The 27,974-nt window shown below is 38.0% G+C and overlaps 2 protein-coding genes and 1 long non-coding RNA gene across 9 annotated transcripts in view; 1 reads left to right on the top strand and 2 right to left on the bottom strand.

The window, feature by feature from the left end:
• The window catches only part of TTC33 (tetratricopeptide repeat domain 33), a 32,073-nt gene extending 16,357 nt beyond the window's left edge, over positions 1-15,716 (bottom strand). Inside the window, exons 1-2 of one of the 2 annotated variants that reach the window (XM_004265968.4) lie at positions 15,574-15,716; positions 12,803-13,024 (exon numbers count right to left, since the gene is read on the bottom strand). In XM_004265968.4, coding sequence (XP_004266016.1) covers positions 12,803-13,023 — 221 coding nt within the window. In that variant the 5' untranslated portion in view covers position 13,024; positions 15,574-15,716. The other variant, XM_033421216.2, reaches the window with a different exon arrangement.
• A 99-nt stretch (positions 15,717-15,815) lies between these two features.
• LOC117199977 (uncharacterized) lies at positions 15,816-27,508 on the top strand. The gene is made up of 3 exons (XR_004481343.2): positions 15,816-16,008; positions 21,891-21,940; positions 26,594-27,508. It is a non-coding gene; the product is annotated as an uncharacterized LOC117199977 (long non-coding RNA).
• Positions 19,151-27,974, bottom strand: part of PRKAA1 (protein kinase AMP-activated catalytic subunit alpha 1) — a 46,431-nt gene continuing 37,607 nt past the window's right edge. For 4 of the 6 annotated variants that reach the window (XM_004265967.4, XM_033421212.2, XM_033421211.2 and 1 more), the window contains 3 exons: positions 24,708-25,194; positions 24,469-24,595; positions 19,151-22,070 (listed from right to left, as the gene is read on the bottom strand). In XM_004265967.4, coding sequence (XP_004266015.1) covers positions 21,826-22,070; positions 24,469-24,595; positions 24,708-25,194 — 859 coding nt within the window. In that variant the 3' untranslated portion in view covers positions 19,151-21,825. Of the gene's footprint in view, positions 22,071-24,468; positions 24,596-24,707; positions 25,195-25,281; positions 26,862-27,974 lie in introns of those variants that run through there. The other 2 variants (XM_033421215.2, XM_033421214.2) reach the window with 2 other exon arrangements.

The following is a 27,974-nucleotide window of genomic DNA, read 5'->3' as shown; positions in this document are numbered from 1 at the left end:
CCCCCACTTGGGGGCCTTTTTAAACAGCAAAATCATCAAGAAAAGGCAAAAAAAAAAAAGGGAAAACATAACACTAACTAGACCACAGACAGTACGCTTGCTTTCACTATGAGAGGTAAAACACAAAGGCAGAGGGAGCATTGCCTTGTTTGACTCAGCTGGGAACTCAGATGGGAAAGCACCATGAGTACTGATTTTGGTGTTGCAAATACATTGTACTGAGTAAGTGAACTCACAAATCCAAAATCCATGAATGAGGACTGACTGTATTTAAGAACAAATGTTAGAGCATTTTTGTCAATGTCAAATAAATTGTAACTAAACATACTGATCACCACTTTCCACTAATATCATGATAGACTTCTATCATACAATTTTATGTGCTCATGTGGGAATACCAAAACAAATTTAAAAGCTATTCCTATACAGCTACATTTCAGTAAATCAGCAGCTAATATATGATTCATCATTTTATTTCCTTACTAAAAACTATATCGTCAGGAACATTAAAGGGGACATCCCTAGTGGTCCAGTGGTAAAGAATCCACCTTACAATGCAGGGGACGCAGGTTCGATCCCTGGTCAGGGAACTAGGATTCCACATGCTGCAGGGCAACTAAGCCCACGTGCCACAACTACTGAGCTTGCACCCCTCAATTAGAGCCCACGTGCCACAAACTACAGAGCCCACACGCCCTGGAACCTGCATGTCACAATTACAGAGCCCAGGCACCCTGGAGCCCACACACCACAACTACAGAGAAGCACCACAATGAAAAGCCCCCACACCGCGACGAAAGATGCTGCATGCCTCAACGAAGATCCCGCATGCTGCAACTAAGACCTGACGCAGCCAAAAATAAATAAATAAAAATAAATAAATAAATAAATAAATCTTTTAAAAAATTTTAAAAAAGAACATTAAAGTTTTCACCTTATTTTATATTGTGTTTTCTAATATTCATAATCATTGTTTCCCCAAAATGTTTAACGACAGAAATAACTTTTCTGGCTTAGTTTAGATTTTGTTATTGTAAGTTCAGTATATAATATTTGAAATTAAAGTTTAGTTTGCTTCCTTGATTTTGTGGGAGCTTTCATAGAGAAATTATAATGATGTTGAAATCTGTTGAGATTTGACTGAAAATCATGCGATTTCCAATGTAGGTAGATCAGGTTCCAAGTTTTAGACAACGGTCAATTCCCTGAATTAAACCAAAAAAAAAAAAAATCCTCCATAAATTACTTTGAGTTTTTCTGTCTAGAATTTAGAATAACATTCTGAAGAAAGCAAGGAGAAAATAATGTGCAGTTCCATATAATGATCATTCATCGTAAGGAACTTAACTTCTCGCAACTTCAGTTAGGCTCAGAAAGGAAGAAAAAAAGAAGCAAAAACAATGAAAGAAAAAAATATACTACCTAATTGCATACTCTCTCAAGACAGTCATATTGAAGGAAAGGGGATGTGAAACGGGAAGAAGTATTGAAATGATGCTCAGACTGGAGTCCCAGTATGTTTTTACTAGGCAAGAGCAAGAGACACGATATAAATATACTTTATTTTATACTAAACTGCTCTGAATTTTAGTCACTATCACTTATTGAAATTATGTGGACACAGGATTAGGTTAAGTCATAAAGTCTACTTTCAGTAATAATTTAAACAATTTACTTACACAAAAGAACAAACATGTCTTTAAAAGTTTCTAATTTATTATAGACAAGAACAAACAATTTAAGGCAGATCAATTCACTCTGGAAACAGGAGGAAGGTCCTCTGAAATTACATGGAAGTGCACACACACTGAATAAAGGTCATTTTCCAAAGCAAATTGAAACAACAACGCCAACGTCTAACTAGTACAGAACGTTTCTTAGTTGTTACTGTATTGAAAGCAATTACCCTGTTCTACTCCTTGCTACACTAGGCAATGAGAATTTTCTGAAAAATTTCTAAAAAGTCATCATTTTAATATCCCAATTTTTACTTTAGATACAAAAATCATCTGAAATATTTTACCACCTATATTACTCATTCGTTTAGCATACACATACATGTCACAAAATAAAATTCACCAGAAATTAATTCTAGTATAATTTGGATTAAATAAAAACATTTACAAATAAATCAGTAGTTCCCTTATTTTAATGATAAATATAAAATCACAATAAAGGCAAAACAATAAGTAGAACTCCCTTCGCCTGGATGAACTCAATCATTTGTCTTCTTGCTTCCTTGGAGAAGCTTTCTGTGACCCCTTATCTAAATCACTCTGGCTCATGGTACCCGGTTATTTATCTTTGTAAAACTGTTTGAAACTTTATATTTATCCCTGTGCTTATTTAAACTAAAAGCTCTATGTAGACAGTGCAATAGGTACTTTGCTCCCCAAAGTATATGCAGCTGTATCAGCTAACACAGGACGAACTGGGACAGTATGGGAGGGGCCCTGACTGGAAAAGAGCAGCCACTGCCTAATCCAAAATTTAAAATTCCACAATTAGAAGTGTAGTCTTAAGAGTCCTAATGCATCGCAGCATATGTGGAGAATCTAGCAATAAAAATAAAGCACACTTTCGTCCTAAGAAAGATACATTATTTGAGAAATGAGAATTAATCCTAGTGATCACTGAAGAATTTTTAGTCCATAAGATAAATGTTAAAATCCTAGATAAAGGATTAGCAATTAAATCCAGCAATTTGCTAAAGTACAAAATCTACATGACCATGTATGCCTCAGAAAAACATTAGAAAAGGTTTCATACGTAATAGATAATGGAGAAAAAAAGTATATGACACTCAACAACGCTTACTATAATTTAATACCCAATTTTGATTATTTATAGCTATCATCTATAATGTTTTTAACAAAATGTATATACAATATTAAAGAAATTTAGTTCCCTGGTGCTATTATCCACTAAGTATTAATGGTATTACCTCTAAAAGCATTAACTGTGTCACCTAAGAAAACGTGTTTGTACTTCTTAGGCATATTACAGGTGATTATAAGCTGGTCTCTAAATAATATTTCCGAATGTTATTATAGACACAACATGAAAAACTTTGGAAGTATGTTATGTTCTACCTTCTTTCTCTGGAAAATTCAATTGTTGCTTCATAATAATCTTTATACTCATAATTTTCTAACTAATAGCATAGTAGTAAATTCCACAGGATTTAACAGTAGCAAGTCTATGTCTCCCAGTCTTAGCCTATCTGTCCAGTCTTTCTTCTCCCCACCACTCCTTTGCTTCACTTAGCTGCATCTTTGCCCCGTCTCTACCTACACATCACTCCTTTGTTCGTGTCGGTTCCTCAGTGAACAAACATGTGCACATTTAGGTTCCTGTTCCCCCGCTTCTCACCTAGTCAAAGGCTCTCTCTCCTCTAAGACCAAGTGAAAATCCCCTTTTCCCACGAAGACCATGAGTACCACTTAACTGACCACACAGTCACACTTATATTTCTAAAGTAATTTATGTTTTACAAAGCACTTTCCATACAATTACTTAACGTATAATTATTTTCGTAAAAAGTTAATTCACTTAGTGCTCACAAAAAGTCCTATAAGATTGGCATTACTTGTTTCACTTTACTGATGGAAGAAACAAAAGTAGACAGCAACTACAGGACTAGTCCAAAGGCACATGGTACTAAGCCTACACAAACCAGGATTTGAAGCTAGCTCTTATAACTACCTGACCAATGCTTTCTCTAACTACCCCAATATTGTTTTCGTTTAATTTTTCTCTAATTCTTCCATGTATTTCTATCTTCTCTTTACTAATGAGTTCAGGGACCAAAGGGTGGATTTGCTTGTATTCTCTACAATACCCAGAACATGACCGGGCACATAGAAGGTGCTAATATCACAGATTCTACCTATCTCATTTGTCCTACCTTCTCCAAGAGAAGTCTTGGAAAGCAGCAGAGAGAAGCATGGAAGACATGAAAAGAGGACAGAAGCTAGCATGCTTACAATACATAAAAAAAAAAAGATGGAAAGACGTAAAAACAAATTATACCCTAAGACAAAAGTAGCAAACACCTTAATTCTTACTTTGTTTCATCTCACCATTCCACGTACAGATATTACAAGAAATTCCCAAGACTAGGGGAATAGCAACGTGGGTAGAAAGAATCAAGAGATTAGAATTATAGGTACCTTAAGACCCTGGGGTGTCTAAGGTTTCAGGCATCGTTGTGGCTTTTGAGGAAGGGCCTAAAGCCAAGGTCAGCATAGTAATGGTCCATACAGTGAATATTTTAGGCTTTGTGGGCCATATTGTCTCTGACACAACTACTCAATTCTGTTGTAGCACAAAATCAGCCACAGACAATACACAAACAAAAGGACATGTTTGTGTCCCAGTAAAACTTTATTTATAAAAATAGACTAAGGTTTGCCAACACCTACTCTACTTGGGCCAACCACTGTTAAACCGCCACATTTGGCAAATGCCCTTTTTTCTTTCAGTCCTATTTTCTGCCTAACTCAACCAGGGGCAGTTATCACCCCATGGAGGGCATGTATGGCAATTTATAGAGGACTTTTCGGTTGTCAAAGACTTGGAGGCACTAGTGGCAGGGGGTCAGGGATGTTAACATCCTGCAAGGCAAAAGGCAATCCTGCACAAGACACTTTCCTGCCCAAGATGCCAAGAGCATTATTCCTGAGAATCAGGCCGGCTCATCCACCCACTGCCACAAAGCTGCTTATGCACCTAAGTTTAAGTTGTCCCAAAGTACAAAATAAACCAAGAAGTTCAAGATGACACTGACCATCCCTAGTTCTGTTTTCTCTTTTCATTAGGCAGGCATGCAAACATGCCCACACGTACAAACACACATGTGCAAACCTGTGCAAATACACAGATCTGAGGCAAAAAGAAAAATGTCCTCTTCCCGTTGCACTGTTTTGGTTTTGAAAACATAGCCACTGCTGTTAGCAGAGAGACTGCCAAATGAAACGTGCTTTGTTCACCAAGGCACACAAAGGTTTAAAGGAACAAGTGAGCTGCTTTCCACTGGCTAAAGAGAAGCAAGAATTGGTGGGCATTTACTTCACTACTGTCGGCTTGGTGAATTCCCTCCCCTCCCTCATTTCTCATTTCCTCTTTGATTTACTTCTCCTGGCCTACAAATAAAAGGTAGCACCATCTAGTTCCTCCACTTTTGGATCACAGTAAACTTGGCACCTAATAAATCAATGGTCTCTCGTAAGCTCCACAGCATATCTCTTAATTCAAATTTGGTTTGGAACAGACCGAACAGGCATAGCCCTACTGCAGCTGCTGGATAGGAAACATTAAAAGATAAAAACTTGGTTTAAAGTCACTGCGGTTAATAAGTGACCAAAGTCTGATTCAGCCAGTTTAAAGACAACCTTAACAGTATGCAACCAAACTAGCACAAAGAAGGAAGCAGAGTGAATAGTTCCAGGGACTGCCCAAGGGTGGGGTGAGATAATACCCTACACTGAGGTAAAGAACAGCTGGTCACAAAGCACTGAGCTGACTTTGTGACCACCTAGAGGGGTGGAATAGGGAGGGTGGGAGGGAGATGCAAGACGGAGGAGATATGGGGATATATGTATATGTATAGCTGCTGATTCGCTTTGTTATAAAGCAGAAACTAACACACCATTGTAAAGCAATTATACTCCAATAAAGATGTTAAAAAAAATTTTTAATAAATTAAAAAAAAAAGAAAGAACAGCTGGTGATTAAGCCAAATAAGTCAGCACGCTTACTACCAGATAGAAATATCAAGGTGTTTAGCTACTTTGCTCCCAATTATGTTTGTAATTTACTGTAGCATCAAGTTTAATGAGCTATACAGTTACCAGCTTATTCACTTAATAAACGTTTATTGAGCACCAGAGCAGAACACTACTCTGGGTTAGGTAGTATTCTAGGTACTGAGGATGCAGCATTCAATAAGATATAAAAGGACCCTACTACTCTTCTAGAGCTTACATTCTAGACTGTATATGTGTGTGAAGAAGGCACAGAAAGGCAACAAACATAAGTTAAAACATGGTTAAGTGCCATGATGAACAACACATGGACGGATGTGATGGGGCGAATGCATGGTCAGAAAAGGTCTCTCTGGGAAGGCATCTGAGCTGAGAGCTGAATGACAAAAAGCAGCCAGCCAATGGAAAACCTGGAGAAGTTCATTCCACACAAAGGAAGAGCCCAAGGCAGGATCAAACACCCCATTTTTTGAGGCAAGAAAAGAAAACGAGCATGGCTATAAAAGGAGGAGGAAGGGGATTGCGAGGCCAGAGAGGTAGTCCAAAGCCATGATCATGAAACTAGTAGCCCATAGCTGTGAGTGTGGATTTCACTGTATGAGTGATGAATCCATAAAGTTTCCATGCAACACAGAGACATGAATTGCTTTACATTTTGAAAAGATCAGTCAGGCCCGGGGGAGGAGAATGAACTGTTGGGGTATAAGAATGAGCACAGGGAGGCCTGTTAGTTAGGAGACTACCAGAGTAATCTAGGTAAGAGCTGCTGGTAGATTAGACTAGGATGACAGCCATGAAAACAGAAGGGAGGATAAAAGTGATTTGGAATACATTAAAAAGTAAAATCATCTTAACTTGGATTGGATATGAGGAGTGAAAAAAAGAAAGGAATCCAGGATGAAATCTTAGCTTGGGTTACCTGGGAAATAAAGCCTGAGGCCTAAGCTTATAGGCTACCGCTGTGTGGGGCGTAGGATCCAAGGGAGAAAAAAAAGAAAGAAAAGTGAGGCAGGAAGGAGGGAGAATAAATATAAGGCATATGTTAAGCTGACAACAGCTTCAAAACAAACACAGATGATTGTTAATATTGTAGAACTTCTTCAGAGACAGTATGAAACCTCTTTGTATTGGAAACAGTCCAGTGGGGAAAGGAGGAAAAAGAATTTATCTGCAGCCTCCCTCCCATATCCTGTCTCACCTAGATCAAAGTCAGCCCCACAAGGCTTTAACCCACTCACACTTCTGGGTGTGTGACCCAGTGCCTCTAAAGCACCTATAGGTCCAACCTGGCCAGTGTCAAGGTGTGATGGTCTTTCATTATCAGTTAGCACCGTACATAGGGGCTCTCTGGTCTGCGCTGACAGCAGCAGCTGCCAGGACTTTATGGTAATAAGAATATTTGTAAGAACCTATAATGAAAAATAATCTGAAAATATATATATATATATATATATATATATAAACTGAATAACTTTGCTGTATTCCTGAAACTAACACAACATTGTAAATCAACTACACTTCAATTTTAAAAACACATTAAAAAAAAGAATACCATGAGCTGTCTCAAGGGCAGGGTTTTGGAGGTGAGTGGGGCTGATTAGCTCTGGAATGGCACATAAACCAGCAGAGATGACTCCTGGCTTTTGATGTTAAAAGTGGCTCACTAATATTTAAAAAATGAAATGAAAATGAGCAAAGAAAATGAAAATGAGCAAAAGAAAACAGCAAGCAAAGAAGATTAACAAGCAGTGGACACTGAGACAAAAGGAAACTCATGAGAGTGTGGTGTTGCAGATTACAGGGCAATATATTTAAGAAGGGAGTGCTCAGCTGTGTGGAATACCAAGAGGCACACTCAATGAGAACCAAGACATGAAGACGGGATTTGACAACATGGAGGTCATCAACAACCTTTAGAAGTGGATTAGTGGGGACAGCAACTTGACTGGAATGGACTGAGAGGATGATTCATCAAGAAATGGAGTCTGGGGGCTTCCCTGGTGGCGCGGCAGTTGGGAGTCCGCCTGCCGATGCGGGGGACACGGGTTCGTGCCCTGGTCCGGGAGGATCCCACATGCCGCGGAGCAGCTGGACCCGTGAGCCATGGTCGCTGAGCCTGCGTGTCCGGAGCCTGTGCTCCGCAACGGGAGAGGCCACAGCAGTGAGAGGCCCGCGTACCGCAAAAAAAAAAAAAAGAAATGGAGTTTGTTGTGAAGGGGGAGCAAAGAAATGGTAGGGTGTGTGGAGTCAAGGGAATGTTTTCAAATGGATGCTATCAGGGTATGTTTACGTACCAGTGAGAGGGAGCCGGGGGGGGGGGGGGGGGGGGGGGCGGGGGCGGGGCGGGCAATAAGGGGTAGGGGAATAGAAGGTGCAAACTATTATGTATACAACACAGGGAATACAGCCATTATTTTATAATAACAAATGGAGTATAAGCTTCAAAACTTGTGAATCACTATATTGTACACCTGTAACTTATATAATATTGTACATCAATTATAATTCAGTAAAAAAAAAGGGTAAAAAAAGAGAGAGGGAGAGAGAAGACAACAGATGACATCAAAATGAAAGGGGGTTTTAGGAACAATATTCCTGAAAAGGCAAGAGAGATGAAGTCTAGTGCACAAGTGGAGGGGTGGGCCTTTGAAAAAAGAAGGGGCACTTCATTACAACACAGTGAACGCAGATGGCTTGGATGCAGATGCACTCAGATTAGGAGATGTGGTGGTGAGAAAATAAAGGCATTCTACACTGACTGTATCTATTCTCTTCCAAAGAATAAGAGGCAAGATCACAGTCATTAAATATATTCAGGTTGGCACTCATCAGAATGTGTTTCACACAGCCAGGTCACCTTCAGGTTCACATTGGTAAGTATGCTTTTCTAGACAAGGAACAAAATTCATGGTAAATTCTAATTATATTCTAGCTTCACACACATACACACTAATACTCACAAGAAAAAATGAAACCACTTAGCTACACAATCAAATATCACCATCTAGTGGTTGAAACCTTAAAAGCCAACATATCAAAGCTGGGACCCACATTGTGATTCTTGAGAAGATATATCCTAGTTAGAATTAATTCAAGAAAAAGCTGTTTGAACAAAATAACTTATAAAAAAAAAACCTTTAATACTGCATGAAATCTACCAATCACATATAAAATCTTAAAATAAATTACCTAAAGTATATTTACTGAGTGCTTACTAGGTGCTAGGTGGCATGCTAAGCTCTTTTACATGGACTTGCTCTTTAATACCCCAATAGTCTATGAGGTAAGTGTCACCATTTTAATATAAGGAAACTAGAAATTGACCCTTGAAAGGTTAAGAATGTGCCCCAAGTTTATACAGATATAAATGATAAAACTAGGATCTGAATGGAGTTAAAATAACTTCAAAATCCCCACTTGTAACCACTAGACTTACTATACTGTCTCTATAAGGCACCAACATTACTTAGGGCTTGCGTAGAAAAGTAAACTAGTCTTCTGTTACAAAGAATCATGAATACTACAAGGTAGAACTTCAGAATTTAAAAACCATTCCATTGCAAACCAAATTTTTCTAAGAGCAGTTATAGTTTCTTACTAACGAAATAAAATGGACAACAGGAGACTCTGATGCTCAAGAACTATGCCTCCTTTGGAGGAAGGCTGACATTAACACACTTGGATCATGCATAGTCAATGTGTTCAGAAAACTCTCTCGGTGCTAAATAAAACTAAATAAGAGAATCTTGAGGGCAAAAATGAAGAAAATCACAAGGAGGCAAAAGAATGCATCCCAGGAAGTAGAAGGTGCTCCCTCCTCCGTCTCTCCTTTAGCGATTCCTCCAGGGGCATCCCTACTTCTCTACAATTCTAAGGATTATTACTCATTCCAAGTTCAAAGCTGTTCCGTATTTTATTACTTAATCCTTACCATCATAGGTTATAGGGAAAGGAATAAGACTCAGAAAAGAACAATAATTTTCAAGTGTCATATTCTCATACAGATAGGAAAATTCTATTCCCAAAGGTCCTTTGTGGTTGGGATATGCAATAAAATATGTCCTCAGAATACTGTGTTCTAATCTGGAGTTTGAAATATATATTCCTATAGTACAATGCAATATATGGTAGTTAATCCACAAAAACCTATTTAGCCATAATATAGCAAAACACAGCAGCCTTATAAATATTCAATAAATATTTACTGAGGGCCTGGGAAGTGCCACAAATTGGTCTAAGAGCTGAAGGCAGAGGACAAAAGTCTGTCTAGACAAAGTCCCTACATTCCTGGAGCTTACATTTCTACAGAAGAAAGACAACTAAATATAAACAACTAAATAAGCGTATAAGGTAACTTCAAAAAGGGAGAAATACTATAAGAAAATTTAATATGCTGATGTGACTGTGGCTTTTCATTACTTTGTTAAAGTCATAAAATTACTTTTCACCATTGCCAATAGAATATAATGAAAAGGGTCTTACTGTTGCATATAAAGAGATCACAGTCTAGTTTTTTTTCTTCAGCAGTATTTGCTGCAAACTTATTTGTATTTCTTTGCTCCAGAAACACCAAGTTGGAGAATCTTCCTAAACATGTAAAACAATTTCTTTTACATGTTTAGGAAAATTCTTTGCATTTCCATATTCTGTTCCCACTTTCTTGAAATGCTTCCCACCACTATTGGTTTGGCAAAGTACTACTCCTTCTTTGAAACCCAGCTGAAGATTGAACTTATCTGTCAGAACTTCCTTGATATACCAGACAGAACTGGTGGCTCCATTCCCTGTGATTCTGAAATATTCTGTATGAACTAACCTGTCTTACTGCATACACTACTCTGCAATGTATTGATAATTATCTGTATTCTGTGCATCTTACCAAAGGCTGAGCTCCTTAAAGTCTGATAATATATCTTACCTCTCTTTGAATGTTTTTTTTAAAGAAGGATGGATGGATGAATGGTTATTTGATGGTATATTTTAATGATGACATTACACATTTCTTAAAAGTTGACTCATTTTATACACATTGGTACATCAATAAATGTCTAATACTGTTCCTGAACCAATAACTGCCACCCTAGCAACTAATTTACTTCCTGATCTGTCACCATAGTTGAGATCAACTTAATGATATCCTTTGAAACACAGATTTAGAAACATACACATAAGTCATGAGTAAAGAATTTTATTTTTCAGTCATTTGTAAGGTTTATTTGACTAGTATTCCTTTCACCTAATCACAAAATAGAAGTTCAAATTTCATTTCTTTTTTTCTTGGCCACACCATACGGCATGTGCTATCTTAGTTCCCTGACCAGGGATCGAACCAGTACCCCCTGCAGTGGAAGAGCAGAGGCTTAACCATTGGACAACCAGGGAAGTCCTAGAAGTTTAAAAATCTTTAAAAAACAACAACAAAAACAAAAACATGACTTCCCTGGTGGTCCAGTGGTTAAGAATCGGCCTTCCAATGCAAGGGACGCATGTTCGATCTCTGGTCAGGGAACTAAGATCCCACATGCCGCGGGTCAACTAAGCCCACACGCCACAACTAGAAAGAAGCCCATGCGACACAACTAGAGAAGCCCACGAGCCGCAACTAAGACCCAATGCAGTCAAATAAATAAATAAATATTTAAGAAACAATAAAAAAGGCTGATGTAATGGAGGAAGAGGGAGTACGGGGTTGCTGGGTAGTCAGGGAGAGGTTTGCTGAGAAGAGGACATGTGAGCAGAGATCTGAAGGACAAGATGACAGACATCAGAACACAGGAAATAAGAGCTTTTCAGATGGAGTCATAAGACAAAGTTGTATTAAGAACTGTGTTCAAAAACACAGGGAAGACCAATGTGGCTAAAAATGTAGTGAAAATGATGGTGGTTTAAGATAAAGTTGATTTGGAAGACAGGGACTGAGTTTTATTTTTCTTAATTTAACTTCACTATTCTTCCTTATATTATTTCCTATTCCTTATATTACTTTCAATCAACTGAATATTCTCTTAGATATTTTTAAACCATTATTTCTATTTATTTTGGGCTTAGAGTAGCCGAACGACTCATTTCTACCAGATTCCTTTAATTCTGTTATCTTTTAAAGCTGTGTATACATTACTCCAAAACAAGTGCTAAATAGCTAAAAAACTTAATCATCTCAGTGTTCTCCATTCAAAATAAAGCATCCAATCCAGCTGATTTCAGTGAAATGACTCAGTGTTTTGACACGCAGGCAAAAAAAAAATGAGTTATTTTGTTTATACACAAAGTTGGTATCTCTCATCTACCACAGGAAATTCATAGGGAATCCCATGGCAATAACTGAATAGCTTTTCCCTTCTACACACTAGTGTGGTCTAGAGAAAAAGATAAAAACAACAAAGTTAATGAACTTTTAACAGGCATTTACAGGAATTTCTAAAGATGTTTTATGGATGTTCTGAAAATGATTTCATAAACGTGGAAAATTTATACTTGGTTTTCTTCTGACTAAGACAGAATGGCCAATCTTGCAAAGCTCTACAAGAGAAAAATTTTTGCCTAAAACACTGCAAATGAGAATTCACAATCTAACATTAGGCCATTAAGCTGTTAGTTGTCCTTGATTTATTGTCTACCATTCACTCCCAATTTGAGGTGCTAATATATTATAGCTTAAGCATTATTTTATGTTTTATATTACAATGAGTTAATAAGATTACTCCCAGAATCAAAAATAATAACATGCCTAGAAACAAAAATGCTGGTTCCTCAACTTTGACTCAATTATGACAAAAATGATAAACAGGAATCTTATAACCATCCTTACCAACAGAAAAAAAAAAGAAAGAAAAAAGAAGATAAAGAACAAAGAAAATAATTTTTAAAAAGTTCTTCTTGTTCAGCACTACTTTTAATTTCTCAAACTCTTCAGCACCACAAGGGAGACACCAGTCAAAGGCACAAAGCCCTGACCGTAGATCTCTGGATGATCTGAGGAGTATTCTGTCCTACCAAAGACCAAAACTGTTCTCGAAAAGAAAACGCTAAAAACATACCTTTTATTTTCAGCCAAAGTGGCTCCTTCGTCCTTCAGCTGTTTACTCTTCTCAGCACAGCCTTGAAGGAGAATTTCTTTCCTCCGTTTAACGGCATGAAGCCAGTTCCCTTCATCATTCTCAACTGCATCCTTCTCATCAGCAGCTTCAGCTTCAAACTGCTGGGAAGTGACCTTTGAGACCTTCTCACCAATCTTCCTTTTCCATCCAAAGGAAGCCATTCTGGAAAAATGACAAGGAAAGAGCTTGAAATTTCAAACTTGGCCTTTTATAGAAGTATTCCAACAAATAGGTAAAGAAAGGATAATAGGATTAGACTGTCATCTTTTTTTGACCCCTAATTAAAATAGTGGATCTAGGCAATAATCACTGAAGGCTGCTAACATCATAAAGACAAGTCCACAATTGTATCTGCTGATGGAAGTGACGCAGCATCCATGAAGTACTTCTGCCAAAAGTTAAAGCTCAATCAGATCAAACCTCTACCAGTTTACAAGAAATATGGGATACAGATGAGCATGCTAAATAAGATGTCAGAGATGCAGACAGCAAGACACAGAAACTAAAGAAAAAACTGGCTTCTTCAAGAAATAACTGCCAGGTTTCTTCAAGAAAAAAAGAAAAGTGAGACTTAAGAAACACACAAATCAAATATAATGTGTGGAGCTTGCTTAGCTACAGGTTCAAACAAGCCAATGGGGAGGAAACCTTTACGACATAATAGGGGAAATCAGAACAATGATTTCATATTTGATAATATTAAGAAGTTCCTCCTTTTTTTTTGGTATAACAGTATTGCGATTATGTTGACAAAAAGAGTGCTTATCTTTTAGGAATACATATTAAAATATTTTACATGAAATTACACGATATCTAGGAATTGCTTCAAAGTAATCAGCGGGAGTGGGGAGTGCAATAGAAGAGAGATATAGATAAAAAGATTGCTTTGAGTTGATAAGCAATGAAATTAGGTGGTGAGTACACAGGATTCTCTGTACTTTCCTCTCTCCTTTCATATATGTTTGAAATTTTCCATAAAAAGTTTCTGAAAGATTCAAACTTAGGAAATGACTTAATTCACAGAACTATAGGGTTAATCAGAATGATAAGAAATGTTAAACTATTTTGTAAATCTGCAATAATATACAAATGTAAGGGCTAAGCGAGACAGCATAACTAATGGAACAAAGTTAAAGGAAACCCTGGAAGAATTGAACAAATATTTATTTAGAGAAGGGATTTGCTGAGGGATCGAGAGCTCTTGCTAGTTACATGGATGGGTTTAAAGATACTGAGAAACCCTTGGAATTCTATATACATTTTTATATGCTTGTGTGCAATCTGCACAAGAGTCTCTAAGCTTTCATTCCATTCTTAAAGGAGCCTATAACCCCAAGAAGATTATGATCAACTGACTGATCAACTATCGAGATAAGGAAAAGCAATGAACCAGAGGTCTCCATAAAACTATCAAAGAATGGGCATTGTGGGAGTAAGGGAGGGAGAGAAATGAAATAGCAAGTAAGTTCTAGCAGATACCAAGATCTTTATCACTGATACACATGCTGCAGTAAAGTATAAGTAACCACTAGAATGAAGGAGACAAAAAAACTGAGGTTGGCTATGAGGTCACTAACGTGGAAAGGCCCAAGATAATGGCAGATTTTGGAGGGGTAAGAAAATTGTGGGTCATGTACCTAAGTTCTTAATGAATATGACAAAGTGCCAATAAATTACAGCAATCAAGAAATGTACAGGTTGACACGGGTAACCACATGCTTTCCACAGGAGCAGAGATTTCTAGAAAAGCCTGTAGGAGTAATGGATTATAAGCTATACTAGGGAATCAGGACAACGCCAAACTCTCTCCCCAGACCCATTACAATAGAGAAGAATGAGTTTCCTCTGTTTAAAGATGACTGCAAGTAACTTAGGGAAAGAACCAAGAAATGACTGAAAATGTAAGTGTTGTTACTAAGGAACACAAGTTCGGAGGCCCAGAAAGAGAACAACATGAGAGAATGAATCGTTAGGAAGGTCTCACGAGATAACAAAATAAGTCAAGATAAGAAAGAAGTCTTGTATTTATGACTGTCCCTAAAGGAGACAAGGATGAGGATGATTACGTTTTCTGGCTTCAAGTTTCCAAGTTGGCAATGTGAGGGACCAAGAAGTGTGGGAACTAATAATACAGACATTATACCCTGCCACAAGCTAGAGAATGCTTCTCTTCACTGAGACGTAAAATGCAGCACCCAAGACGAGAAACCTGATGAACACAAACAGGTAATGAAAACAGCATCCTTCCGGGTATCGGGATGTAGTCAGAGGTGAGGAATTCAAGAACCGATTTACCCGAAAATGTTACCGCACAGGAGAAAACAGCATTAGCGATTTCCCCTCATTTTGCACAACAGTAAACAAGAGCGAAGTTCATAAAGGCTGCTCAGGACGTCACCCGCGAGTTCACAGCCCCGCCCGCGGCCGCGGGCCCCTGCCACGCTGGGGGCAAAGCCAGCTCGCTTCCGCTCCTCCCGCCGCTCAGGACGGGTCAAAGCCGCACCGCCCGCCTCAGAACGGGTGCCAGGGAGGGCCCGATCCCCAGACTTGCTGGTCCCTAGTGACCAACCTTAGCGTCCAGCCTCTGCCACACCCGCGGTGGGCCTCAACTCCGACTTCTGAAGCTCCTTTCTCCCGTTACCCCAAGACCCACCAGCCTCGCTTTCCTCAACTTCCTCCCGCTTCCACCACAGACCCGTAACCCCTGTTACCTGATGACCACTCCCCGGGTCCCGTGTTTACATTCCGCTTGCCCTTTGCCCACCGGAAACGGAAATTACCGCGCCTGACCTCCTGCCTGCTTGCCGTAGGTGCAGGGTGTCCCAAGATAGGGGGTTGCCCGATATGGGGCGTGCGAACAGTCCAGAGAAGCTGGCAGGGAAGAGGCGACTCAGCGCTTTTCTCTTCCGCAATCCTTTCCCCGGGACCACAAATCCCAGAAGTCACTGCGGCCGCCCCCACCCCATTATTACCCTCCAAGGCTGGTAGTCCGGGCCGCCCGGGCAAGGAGCGCCCTCTAGCGGCAGACGAGAGCGTCGGCGCGTGGGCGCCCACAACTCGGCAGCGCGGAAAGCTACGGCTGCGCCGGCTGAGTGCGCGCGGAGAGGACAGCCCTGGCGGTACCACGAGGTCCATCCAGTCAGCAGGTAAAGGAGAAGAGGCCCGGGAAAACGATTTGGGGGGAATCCAGAGCATTGACTCACGACTCTCCCTAAAGGACTTTACAACCTAGTTGATGAGGTCGTCCAGACGCTGAAGACAGAGGCAAACCCGACTGAAAAAGGGTACGGCCGTGGCTCAACCGTTGGGGAAAAAAACCCGCAAAAAGTTGGACTCAATTTCTCTAAAGAAGAAAAAATTATGGCCCGAAAGTAGCTGTCTTGAAAATTTTAAAAAAGTGGGGACATGTAATACGGGGAAGTGTTTAGGAAATTGAAAAATTAAGATCGTTTTGATTTCTTAATGTCGCTGTGGATCATTTTTGTAGACCAGTTTTCTCAACCTCAAGGCTGTAGCTTTTCCAACGGGATGATTCTTTGTTGGGAGAAGGGGGCCTCTCCTGTGCAGGGCAGAGTGTTTAGCGGCATCCCTGGGCTCTACCCACTGGATGCCATTAGCATCCACTCCCACCCCACCAGCTGTGACAAGCAAAAATGTCTCCAGACATGAGAAAATGTCCCTGGGGAAAAGATGGACCCCCCACCCCCCCACCCCCACCCCCACCCCCACCCCACCCCTACCCCACTGAGAACCACTGATAGGAAGCAAGGATTCTCCAAAGGTGATCCTCAGACCTGAGGGTCGTCAAGATCCTTTTAAAGTCAAAACTATCCCTATTTTCATACTAACATGAAGACGTCATTTACCTTTTTCACAATGTTGACATTTGCACTTAGAGTGCAAAAGCAATGGTGGCTAAAACCACTGGCACCTCAGCCCGAATCAGGGCAATGCTACCAAGCTGTACTAGTAGTCATTGTATTCTCCACCACTGTACACACTCATTGTAAGAAAAAGAAGAGGCAGTCCCTCAATGTCCTTGACGAAGCAGTAAAAATTATTTTATTAAAATGACCCTTGAGTACACACATTTTTTTTTAATATTGTGTGACAAAAATGGGAGGTACAAAGTACTTTTGCTGTATATTGAAGTATGATGTCTCAAGATAAAAGCACTCGTGAAATTGCTTTATAAACTGAAGTAGATGCTTTTTTTGTGGAATACAATTTTTACTTAGAAGGGCTTACACCCCTGCTGGTTTTCAGGCTTGGGTCTGACAGGCCTTTTCGTGAAAATGAACAAAGGGAGCCTGTTACATCAAGGAAAACAATCGACAGTTACCAATGATAAAATTCAAGAATTTAAGCAAAAATCATCATTCTGGAAAACATGTATTTGCCACAGTGAGCTTGCCAGCTTCCCAGTACTTTCAGATTTTTCCAGTGAGATCAGTGGTGGTATCAGATGCGATTTTTATTTATATTGTTGGATTAAATGTTTCAACATCGGTAAGAACTGTGGAAGTGAACCAGATTTTTCAAAATGAGCAATACGCAATTATGGTAGCCAACCTCCAAGATAGCCACCTATGATCTCTAATCCTGGCATTCATACTCTTGTGTAGTTCCTTCCTACATTATACCAGGATTGTTCTGTGTGGCCTGTAGGATAGGGCAGAAGTGATAGTATACCACTTCTGATATTATATCACTTCTGATATTAATAAAAAAGACATTACTAAGGTGGTGGCAATGTTACTTCATCTGGGTTAGAGGTTTACATGGCCATGTTCATTGCAAACCTAAAACACTGAAAATACATCAAGCCAAATATTTTATGATTTGTGCACTTTTCTGTATATGTTATACCTCTATAAAACTCTTTAAAAAATATATATCTCCCTAACAAGGCATTCAGAGCAGGATTTATGCCTTATGGTCACATTCATAGTGCTTGGTTCATAGTTGCCTTATGAGGGGATATAGTTTGCAGAGTAAAATAATTAAACGGTGCTCGAAGCCGTACCCCTTTCTAAAAGGAGTCTTTCCTAAATCTCTCAAATAATTTAATCTTGATCCACTCTACCCTAGTAAAGGCGACCTCCAACACTAAGTTTTCACACTTCACCCACCACTTTCCTACTTACTTTGGTCTGTGATCATAATGCATCTATTTATATATTTGATAATTTCCCATGCTGTCTGTATAGACAACATGATCATCTTCCAAGTTGCTAGAAATCCTCTACATTTGTCATAGTTAACGTTTATTGTCATCCACAATAAATAGAACAGCCCATTTGTTTACAATAAATAGAACAGTTCAATAACTATTTTCCAGACAAGAGAATTTCTTGTACAATTTTGTTCAGTCAGGTTAAGAGTAATTAAGTTCCCTAAAAGAACAATCTATGTGCTGTTCATAACAGTCTAGTACTGTGTTCTGTTAGTTATCAAGCTATTTTAAGGATTCAGAATGTCAGCAATCTAACACAAGCCCTGCCAACAACGCCGTATAAGATTTCATACTGATTGAATTCTAACAGGAGTGGAATTCTAACCAAATCTAATGTTAGCAGCCAAAGATAATTGCTCTGATTTTTATTGTATATAACTTAATATTTTGTTCAGGTGGTTAATTTTTAGATGAAACAAAAACTCACTAATTTAGATGAGACAAAAATCACCACGTTTAAGTGCTGAAATCTGTTCAAGCACTATACTTTAGGCACATTGTTTAAAAAGTGCACAGATGGTCAGCCATAACAAGTGCCTTTTTTTTTCCATGTAGTTTTCCCAGAAGTTAAAAAAGTTAAGCACATTGTAAGCTGATGAAAAATGATGTTTTTCTTTATTATCCGTTTTCCAAATCAAAGTATTTGAAATTGTATCCTTAAATATACTCTGGTCAAGACATACATGAACAAGTCTCAGAAATATTGTACCGCAAAGATTGATTTCTACCATACTACCAATTTATAGTTATGTTTTATGTGGACTTTCATTCATCTAGTGAAGAGAACTCACGAAGAAAATATGATTTCTGTTGTGGATGGGGGAGATGGAAGGAGTTAAAGGGAAAAGATTTAAATACATTTTTTTTCTTTCATTCCAAAGGTTCATGGAGTTCTACATCCACCCATAGTCCACCAGTCATTAATTCAGTGTGAATGGTATCACTACAAGGTCAAAAAGTAGGGGGGGGGGCAGGGTGAGAGGGCAGGACTTTTTGTACAAAATCATTTAAAACTCTGAAAAACTACAGAACCATCCAAAGAAAAAATATAATCAAAGTAAAAGCAATGGAGTTTATTTCAGTGAAATTATTTTAAATTAGATATGATATATTAAGCTCCCATATCCCCCAACCTGGTAGAAAAGTTCCTCTCAGTGAGAAATCATTTATTTTAATGGCAAAAATTTTACATATCAGTAAAATCTGTTATATTTAAAACTATGTATACAGTACATTTCTGGCAAAAACCTTATACATCTTTCAGTTGTCAAGACAAAGTAAAAATATGGTTGCATAAAATCACAAAAAATATAAATTGCTGAAAAGATAATAAAAAAAGATTAAAAATCATTTGCATTGACTCCCTTACATCTTCAATTAGTAAGAATTTGCAAACCACAGTAAATTTCTGAAAATTCTGATGCAACCTTGACATACTCAACCAAAAGTTGTCATTTCAAATATCCCAGCTTAAAAAAAGAATTTACTGCAATAGTCTGTGCATTTATTATACTATTTGTACAAGTGCAATATTTAAATATCTTCAAAATAAAACTCAGTAACTAAAAGGAACCACAATAACTTAAAAGAAGCAGTTTACAAAATTAACAATTTTTAGAAGGTCCTATTTAATTGGTTCCTCTTTTTTTCCCTGCTCCCCACAACAGGTTATAGAGACATTACAACGATGTCTTAGTTCTATATACAAATCTGTAGCTTTAAAAATACAGTCTTCTGTTCTTAACATTAGGAACAAAATGCTGCATTTAGAGCCTACATGAAGTCAATATCCTCAAAACAGAGGGCCACATACAAGTTATAAATACAGTTTGAACTTATATTTAAATGGAACTCCTATAATTTTATACAGCTTTCAGATTCTAAGTTGAATAGAATAAGCCCTGGACAAAAGGAAGCAAGGTTTTTCTTTTGAATTCAGTGCATGTTTCTAGGGGTACTGGAGCCAAATCTACAACTACAGTAACTATGCGAGCTATCATGACATTTGAGTACGTTATCATCTGGTTACAGAGGTGCCAAAAACAATACTACAATACAAAGAGTCTTAAAAGAGAAAAAAAGATAGTTCCATTGCAATGGAAAAATAACACCAAAAAATTCTTCTTGAAGTTAAAATATAGTATAAGGCAATTATGGGTGACACAGTAATTTTTTATTACCATACACATGATACGAATTTTATCTGAGGTGACTAAATTTTTTTCTTACACCTATTATGTAATGCATTATACTAAGAGCAAGAGAAAGAAAATATAAATCAGAGTTCTTAGGAAGATTAAGCAACTTTAGGCAGTTTCCATAATGCTACTTTTTAAAAAGTAATTAAAATCCAAAGCAAATGTTACTATTTAGAAGAACTAACTGATCTGTTCCATATTTTATCAAAACAATAATAAAGTAATAGCTGATGAAGGAGACACCAAATGCAATGTATAAACATTAATTGGAGCCTGGTTTGAAATAAATTTGTAGTACAACGGGAAATCTAAATATGCATGATTAGATGGCATTAGAGAATTATTAATTTTTAATGGTATTATGGGTTTTTTTTAGGAGAATGTCATCATTTTTTTAGGAGATGCTTTAAGTGTTGAGGGGTGATGAATATATCTGCAAAATCCAAATGGTTCAGGGGAAAAAAGCATACACACACACACACACACACACACACACACATATATATAACTGTATCTATATACAGATATAGATAAAGCATATATGGCAAAATGTTAACAAATGTTGAATCTAAGTGGTAGATACACATGTGATCACCTTACAGCCTTTCAACTTTTCTTTTAAAAAATGTCCATAATGAAGTCTAGGAAAAAAAGTCATATCTGAGCATTTAAATAGTTTGCAAGACATGTTCTATGCACTGAATCAATTTAAAAGATACATGATTGAATGACTAGAAATTTTTGCATACATTTAATACTGACTGACATGATGAGCAGAGGACTTTGTGATATTGGCAAAACCAGCATGATTTATTTACAGTATATGCAACACAGCTCTTGTGACAAAAAGAGCAATTTATGTACAGAATATAGTGGGACAAACTGTAAAATTAAACTTAGTGCCTAGAGTATCTGAATATATAAGTTCTGTGTGTTTTTGGACTTAACAAATGAAAGAAAAAAATTTAAATGTGTCCAATATCTTTAAGGTGACTTAACCATATACTACAGAATAAGAAGAATATTAAGGAGGGGATATGGAAGAATCATCCAGGCTGTCCGTACTGTTGAAGATACTTGCTATTTAAGGAGCCCAGAAAACAAAATCACCTATAAAGTTCTCTGGGGATTCTAGGCAAATATTTATTGAATAAATTTATGAAGCAAATATATAACACATCAACACGTAATTAATATATGAAGGCCTTTATGGTAAATTAATATTTGACAAAGCCCTGTATACACTAAATATAAAATAGCCAAAAATCAAGTGAGCCTGAGAGATCTATAATTCATTGTGTATATTATATTATTCTATATGCCTACTGAACAATGAACAAAATTATCGTAATTCATTTCTGCACATTATGCTTTTAACTATTAATCATGTTCCAGTCCCTGTGCAAACTGCATTCCGAAAGGCCAATCCTCAGTTATAATTATGTATAACTTGATTATAAATGGAAGCATTTGGCTATGATTTATTATGCATGCTTATTGCTATCAAAGAAATAAGCAAAGTTTTAGGTTTACTGTGCAAGAATTTTAATTAGATTTGCACACATCTCAAAAAATTCTATTGTGTGACTTCCAGGTCTTGGAGTTAAGTCAACAGGAGAAGAGTCAAGTGACGTTACAGATGAGGTAAGAGAAGCTTCTGAGGATTTTCCTTGAGCCTCAGCATCTGAATCATTCCTTTGGCAAGCTCGATAGTTGCTAACTGAGCCCGATCTCTGTGGAGTAGCAGTCCCTGATTTGGCTTCAGTAATTTCATCTGGGTAAAAAGAAAATTCAATTTATTATAATCCATGACACCCCCCCAAAAATTTTAATAGTATTTAATTTGCTTCTTTAAGTGAGATCACTGACCAGCTATCAAGAGCATGTTTACTTTGAATACCTCCTAAAATAGAAGCAATGAATCTGTATTATGCCACTTGCCTTTTTTACACACAGCAATGTATTCCCCTAATGACTTATTAAGATTGGGTACATATTTGGCTACTCATCAGTCTTGCGATCCAGGATTAAGAGAGCCCAATAAACTAATAATGAGGCTTAATAAACATCATTCCCTAGCAATAAAAGTCAATCTTTCTATATTAAAATCATAGAATAAATGCACTTAAAATTTCAACCCTGGAAATCATCTCATTTAACTCCTCGTTTTATTGATAAGAAAACATAAACCCCTTAAGAGTTAAGTGACAAATGAACAGAGAGGTAAATCTAGAACCCAAGTCTCCTAACTCTCATCTTGGTGCTCTTCATTCTCCCACTTTGTCTTCATATTTGATTTAAGATCTTATAAAAGAACAATTCCAAGGAACAAAAATCAAGGAAAATCTAAGTTGGGAACACAATATAAAAACAGTAAATGTCCGTTCAATTGGTAAACCCAGGTACTAATAAACCTAAGATGCATGATTTTTTTTTTTTTTTTTTTTGCAGTACGCTGGCCTCTCACAGTTGTGGCCTCTCCCGTTGCAGAGCACAGGCTCCGGACGCGCAGGCTCAGCGGCCATGGCTCACCGGCCCAGCCGCTCCGCGGCATGTGGGATCCTCCCGGACCGGGGCACGAACCCATGTCCCCTGCATCGGCAGGTGGACTCTCAACCACTGCGCCACCAGGGAAGCCCCAAGGTTCATGAATTTAATCCAAATACAACGGAAAAAAATAAAACCCATTCTGTATCTCAGACTGCGTTAGTAAGTGTTAGAAGAAAAATACCATCTAGACATAGACAAACAGGTTTAGCCAACATATCATAGCTCAAAACTGTGTCTTTCTGATACTACGTAGGTACTATCTTTGAGTTTACAAAGAAGACAAAAAATCCACAGGTAAATCTCATCTAATAATTCCATATAATCTTAAATGAACAAAAGTGGCAACATATCTTAATTCAATTGATTTGGCCAATGAAGAATTGCCATAAACTTCTACTTAATTAAAGGTTCTGGGGGGCTTTCCTGGTGGCGCAGTGGTTGAGAACCCACCTGCCAATGCAGGGGACACAGGTTCAGGCCCTAGTCTGGAAGATCCCACATGCTGCGGAGCAACTAAGCCCGTGCACCACAACTACTGAGCCTGCTGTCTAGAGCCCATGAGCCACAACTACTGAGCCCGTGTGCCAAAACTACTAAGCCTGTGCTCTAGAGCCCGCGACCCACAGCTACTGAGCCCATGTGCCACAACTACTGAAGCCAGCACTCCTAGAGCCCGCGCTCTGCAACAAGAGAAGCCACCGCAGTGAGAATCCCACGCACCACAATGAAGAGTAGCCCCTGCTTGCTGCAGCTAGAGAAAGCCCGCGTGCAGCAACGAAGACCCAACACAGCCAAAAATAATTATTTTTTTAAAAAAGGTTCTGTTTGTGAGAGAACATTTTTTTATATATATACACACACACACACACACACACACACACACACACACACACACACAGCTATAGCCTTTCATAATGCTGGGGTAGAATTATTATTGATATTTATTTGAATTATGAGTCAAATGTGTTCCATCAGGCTTTTTAGTAGATAAGGTAAATTAGTTTTAAGAGTCAGGGCTTCCCTGGTGGTGCAGTGGTTGAGAGTCCGCCTGCCGATGCAGGGGACACGGGTTCGTGCCCCTGTCCGGGAAAATCCCACAAGCCGCGGAGCGGCTAGGTCCATGGGCCATGGCCACTGAGCCTGCGCATCCGGAGCCTGTGCTCCGCGACGGGAGAGGCCACAGAAGTGAGAGGCCCGTGTACCGCAAAAAAAAAGAAAAAAAGAGTGTATATGCATGGGAGACCTGAATTAATGTACATTTCAAACCATGGTATGATTCTGCACCATTTACTAGAAGTCAACATTTATTCTAAATAAAATATTTTATCTTACCAAAATGAACTACAAAAAACAGAAATGTAGAAGAAACTATCACTTTAGGATCAGGCTGTATCAGGCTTTAAGGATTTTAGAAGATAATCTTAAAAGGACAATAAACTATTCACAAGATACACAATTGTTCACGTCAACAAAGGCACAAAATCTTATATTCTATGTTCTTTTGCTATTGAATTACTAGAAACAATTCAAGAAGCTTCAAAAGAATCAAAGATTTACTAAAATGCCAAATTAGGTAAAAAGGTCTAATATGTCATCTATGTTGTTCTGTGTGACGTACATACCATCAATACTACGGAAATCCAATAAGTATGTTCTACTGTCCACTTGGTATAACTGTAGACTCATTTTGGAGAATGTACTTGTCACAGGATTCTTCCTTCGAACACGCAAATAATATGGGTTTACAACCTAGCATATGGTATGGAGAAAAACAAAGTCAAAAGGAATTCTTCTAGAAAACATTATATAGACTACAGGTTTGTCAAATGTGCTAATAATCAGAATGCTCTTTCTTTCTTACCTTCCATTCATAATCCAGTTGTTTAATTGCTCTACAAACTTCTGCCATGATATCATTTGGTCGACTTTGACTTCTAATTCCCAAATGCCATTTTGCTTTCCTTACACCTTGGTGTTTGGATTTCTGTGGATTTAATTCATCGAGGGTATGGCGTGCCCTTGGTGTTTCAGCAACCAAGAATGGTACTCTTTCAGGATGGGGCCGGGTCAAGTGGTGATCATCAAGAAAAGAATCTGGTGGGCTTGTTGCCAAGTAAAAATCTTTGGCCTCATTCATTATTCTCCTGTTGTCTATTATGAGGTGGTAGGCAACTGCCAAAGGGTCCTGGTGATTTCTGTTATAAAGGCAGCTGAGAACCTCCTCTTCTGAGCATTCAAATTTTTCACATACTTCTTTTAAGGCTTCATCATCAATCATGGTTGAACTATATGATGGATCCTCAGGAAAGAGATATTTTGGAAGGTCCTGTTTAAACCATTCATGTTCCCTGAGAGAAAATGGCAGGGGTCAGAAGGACTTCGAGGAGAGATGAGACTGAAAGTAACAGTTTGGGGGAATTTAGGATATGAATTCATTTATATTTATACTCATACTGTATTATTATTATTATTTTTTTTTTTTTTTTTTTGCGGTACGCGGGCCTCTCACTGTTGTGGCCTCTCCCGTTGCGGAGCACAGGCTCCGGACGCGCAGGCTCAGCGGCCATAGCTCACGGGCCCAGCAGCTCCGCGGCATGTGGGATCTTCCCGGACCAGGGCACGAACCCGTGTCCCCTGCATCGGCAGGCAGACTCTCAACCACTGCGCCACCAGGGAAGCCCTATCATTTTTTTAAAACTGAGATTTTCCTCTTCTGGCTCACATTTCATTGTATATGTTAAGGGAAATTCTCCAGCCTTCCTCTGATTTTAAGAGGGAGAAAACACTGCTGGAGCAACCAGAAACAAAGTGTCTACACTTCAAAGTTTTGGAACAAATGGCAATGGCAAAGACCATGTTATTTCCAGCTCAGAAAGAGAACAAAATTAGTCTGTGGATTCATTATAATACTCTTTGGATATAATGTTAAGTGACAAAATATATAACAACAACAAAAATAGACAACTGTTATTCATTGAGTGCTTACTATGTGGTAGATTTTGGGCTAAACACTTCATATATATTATCTCACCTCATTTTCAAACAACTCTGTGAAGATAATATCCCCTTATTTTAATGAAGGAACTGAGGATTTCCTAACTTCATATATAAAAGGATATTTTTGACTTGAACTATGTAAAAAAAAATATGCTAAAACTAAAAACATTAAGAGAGGAAAACACCCAAAAGAACAATGATTATATTCTGGGTAATGGAATTAAAAATCACTTTAATTCTCTTCTCTAATTTTTTTCATGTTTTCTAAGTCTTTTCCAATTGTCACATATTTCATTTAAATTGGAAAAAACATGTAAAACACAAGAAAAAGCACCTCTCACTAAGATAGTCTGAAATATAAATTTTACAGAATGACTAGTCCTTCTCCTCTAGTGGTAAAGTCATGCCCCGCCACTCACAGTCTGTTTTTTAGCTAGTCTGCAGCATATGGAGTAAATGGAAAGGAATGAAGCTTTTTTCTTTTCTTCTTTTTTTAATTGGAATATAGTTGATTTACAATGTTGTGTTACTTTCTGCCATACAGCACAGTGAATCCAGTTATACATATACATATATCCACTTTTTTAGATTCTTTTCCCATATAAGTCATTACATAGTATTGAGTAGAGTTCCCTGTGCTATACAGTAGGTCCTTATTAATTATCTATTTTAGGAATCAAGCTTTAAGTTCTACATATGATCTTTCTTTCTTCTTCATTATCCTAATGCTTTCTTCTTTACTATTCCCAGATATACGTCTGATTTCTTTCTTCCTTCGCCCTCCATCTCAGAGAAGTGTGCTGTCTAGCCGTTAGAAGACCAAAAGAGAAATTTCCATAAGGGAAAAAAAGGAAAGAAAAATGATGGTAGAAGAAACAAAGTTTGCAGTTTTTTAAAAAATCTTCATCAGAAATGACCTGCCCAAATTTGAGAAGGAGATTTGTCATCATCACTTTTGCCTTATTTAAACTATTCCGTGGAACCATATGCAACTGGTAAAATTGATGGACTTTTTTACCTACAAAACAGTAATTTCATATGTAATTCAATGTATACTACTACAAAAACAAACATGTCATTGATTGAATTAAAATTTTCTCATTCCCTGAGATGAACAAAAGGGGAAAATACAATAATTTATAAGATCAGAACTCAAATAGCAACACAGAAATTTACTACGAAAAAATATTAGTCCCCATGAGAATATGTAAAAGTCAAACATGAAGCATACTATAGAAAATCTTAAAGAATCACTACCAAATCTAATACCCAACCAGGGTCCTTTTTATTAGCTCTTTTTTTAAATTAAAAAGTAATACACTGGGCTTCGCAGGTGGTGCAGTGGTTGAGAGTCCACCTGCCGATGCAGGGGACACGGGTTCGTGCCCCGGTCCTGGAAGATCCCACATGCCGCGGAGCGGCTGGGCCCGTGAGCCATGGCCGCTGAGCCTGTGCGTCCGGAGCCTGTGCTCCGCGACGGGAGAGGCCACAACAGTGAGAGGCCCGCGTACCGCAAAAAAAAAAAAAAAAAAAAAGTAATACACTGACAAGTACAGGTTTCTGGTAACTGACTATACTGCTGAACTGAATGAATAAGCATTTTCAGAACTCTAATGGAAAACTGATGAATTCATAAAAGTGCTAACAAAAGATCAAGATGAAAAATAAATAATTACATGGGACTGAGTGAACTGATGAGGATGATTATAATTTTTGTGACTTTCTGTTTGAATTAAAAAAAGTTTAAAAAAAAAAAGTAACTTACTGGTGTCCTAAGAACTAGTGAGGAGTGACAAAACTGACAGATCAAAGCACCCTTCCCCCACTTCTGACTTTAACTCCTCCACCTTATTTTGTAAGCACCTATTTTTCTGATCAGATATTATCCTGTTTGAAATGCCTAGAAGAGATTATATTTTCCTTACTGAACCCCAAGTATATTATTACAATACTTAGCTAAGAGTGAATTCCCCTCTATTTTAGTTACAGTATACACATTTACTTTAATAAAAAATATTGTGTTCAGAATTTCATTAAAGCAACTTTGTAGATGTATGGAATAAGAAAAAAAGTAATATAATGTTCACTGCTACAATTTCAAAACAAATAAAGAAACAAAAGCAAAAAAGTG

Source organism: Orcinus orca, chromosome 3, assembly GCF_937001465.1.
Source record: "Orcinus orca chromosome 3, mOrcOrc1.1, whole genome shotgun sequence".
NCBI lineage: Eukaryota > Metazoa > Chordata > Mammalia > Artiodactyla > Delphinidae > Orcinus > Orcinus orca.
Note: the sequence above shows the minus strand (reverse complement) of the source record. Positions and strands in the feature narration are given on the sequence as shown.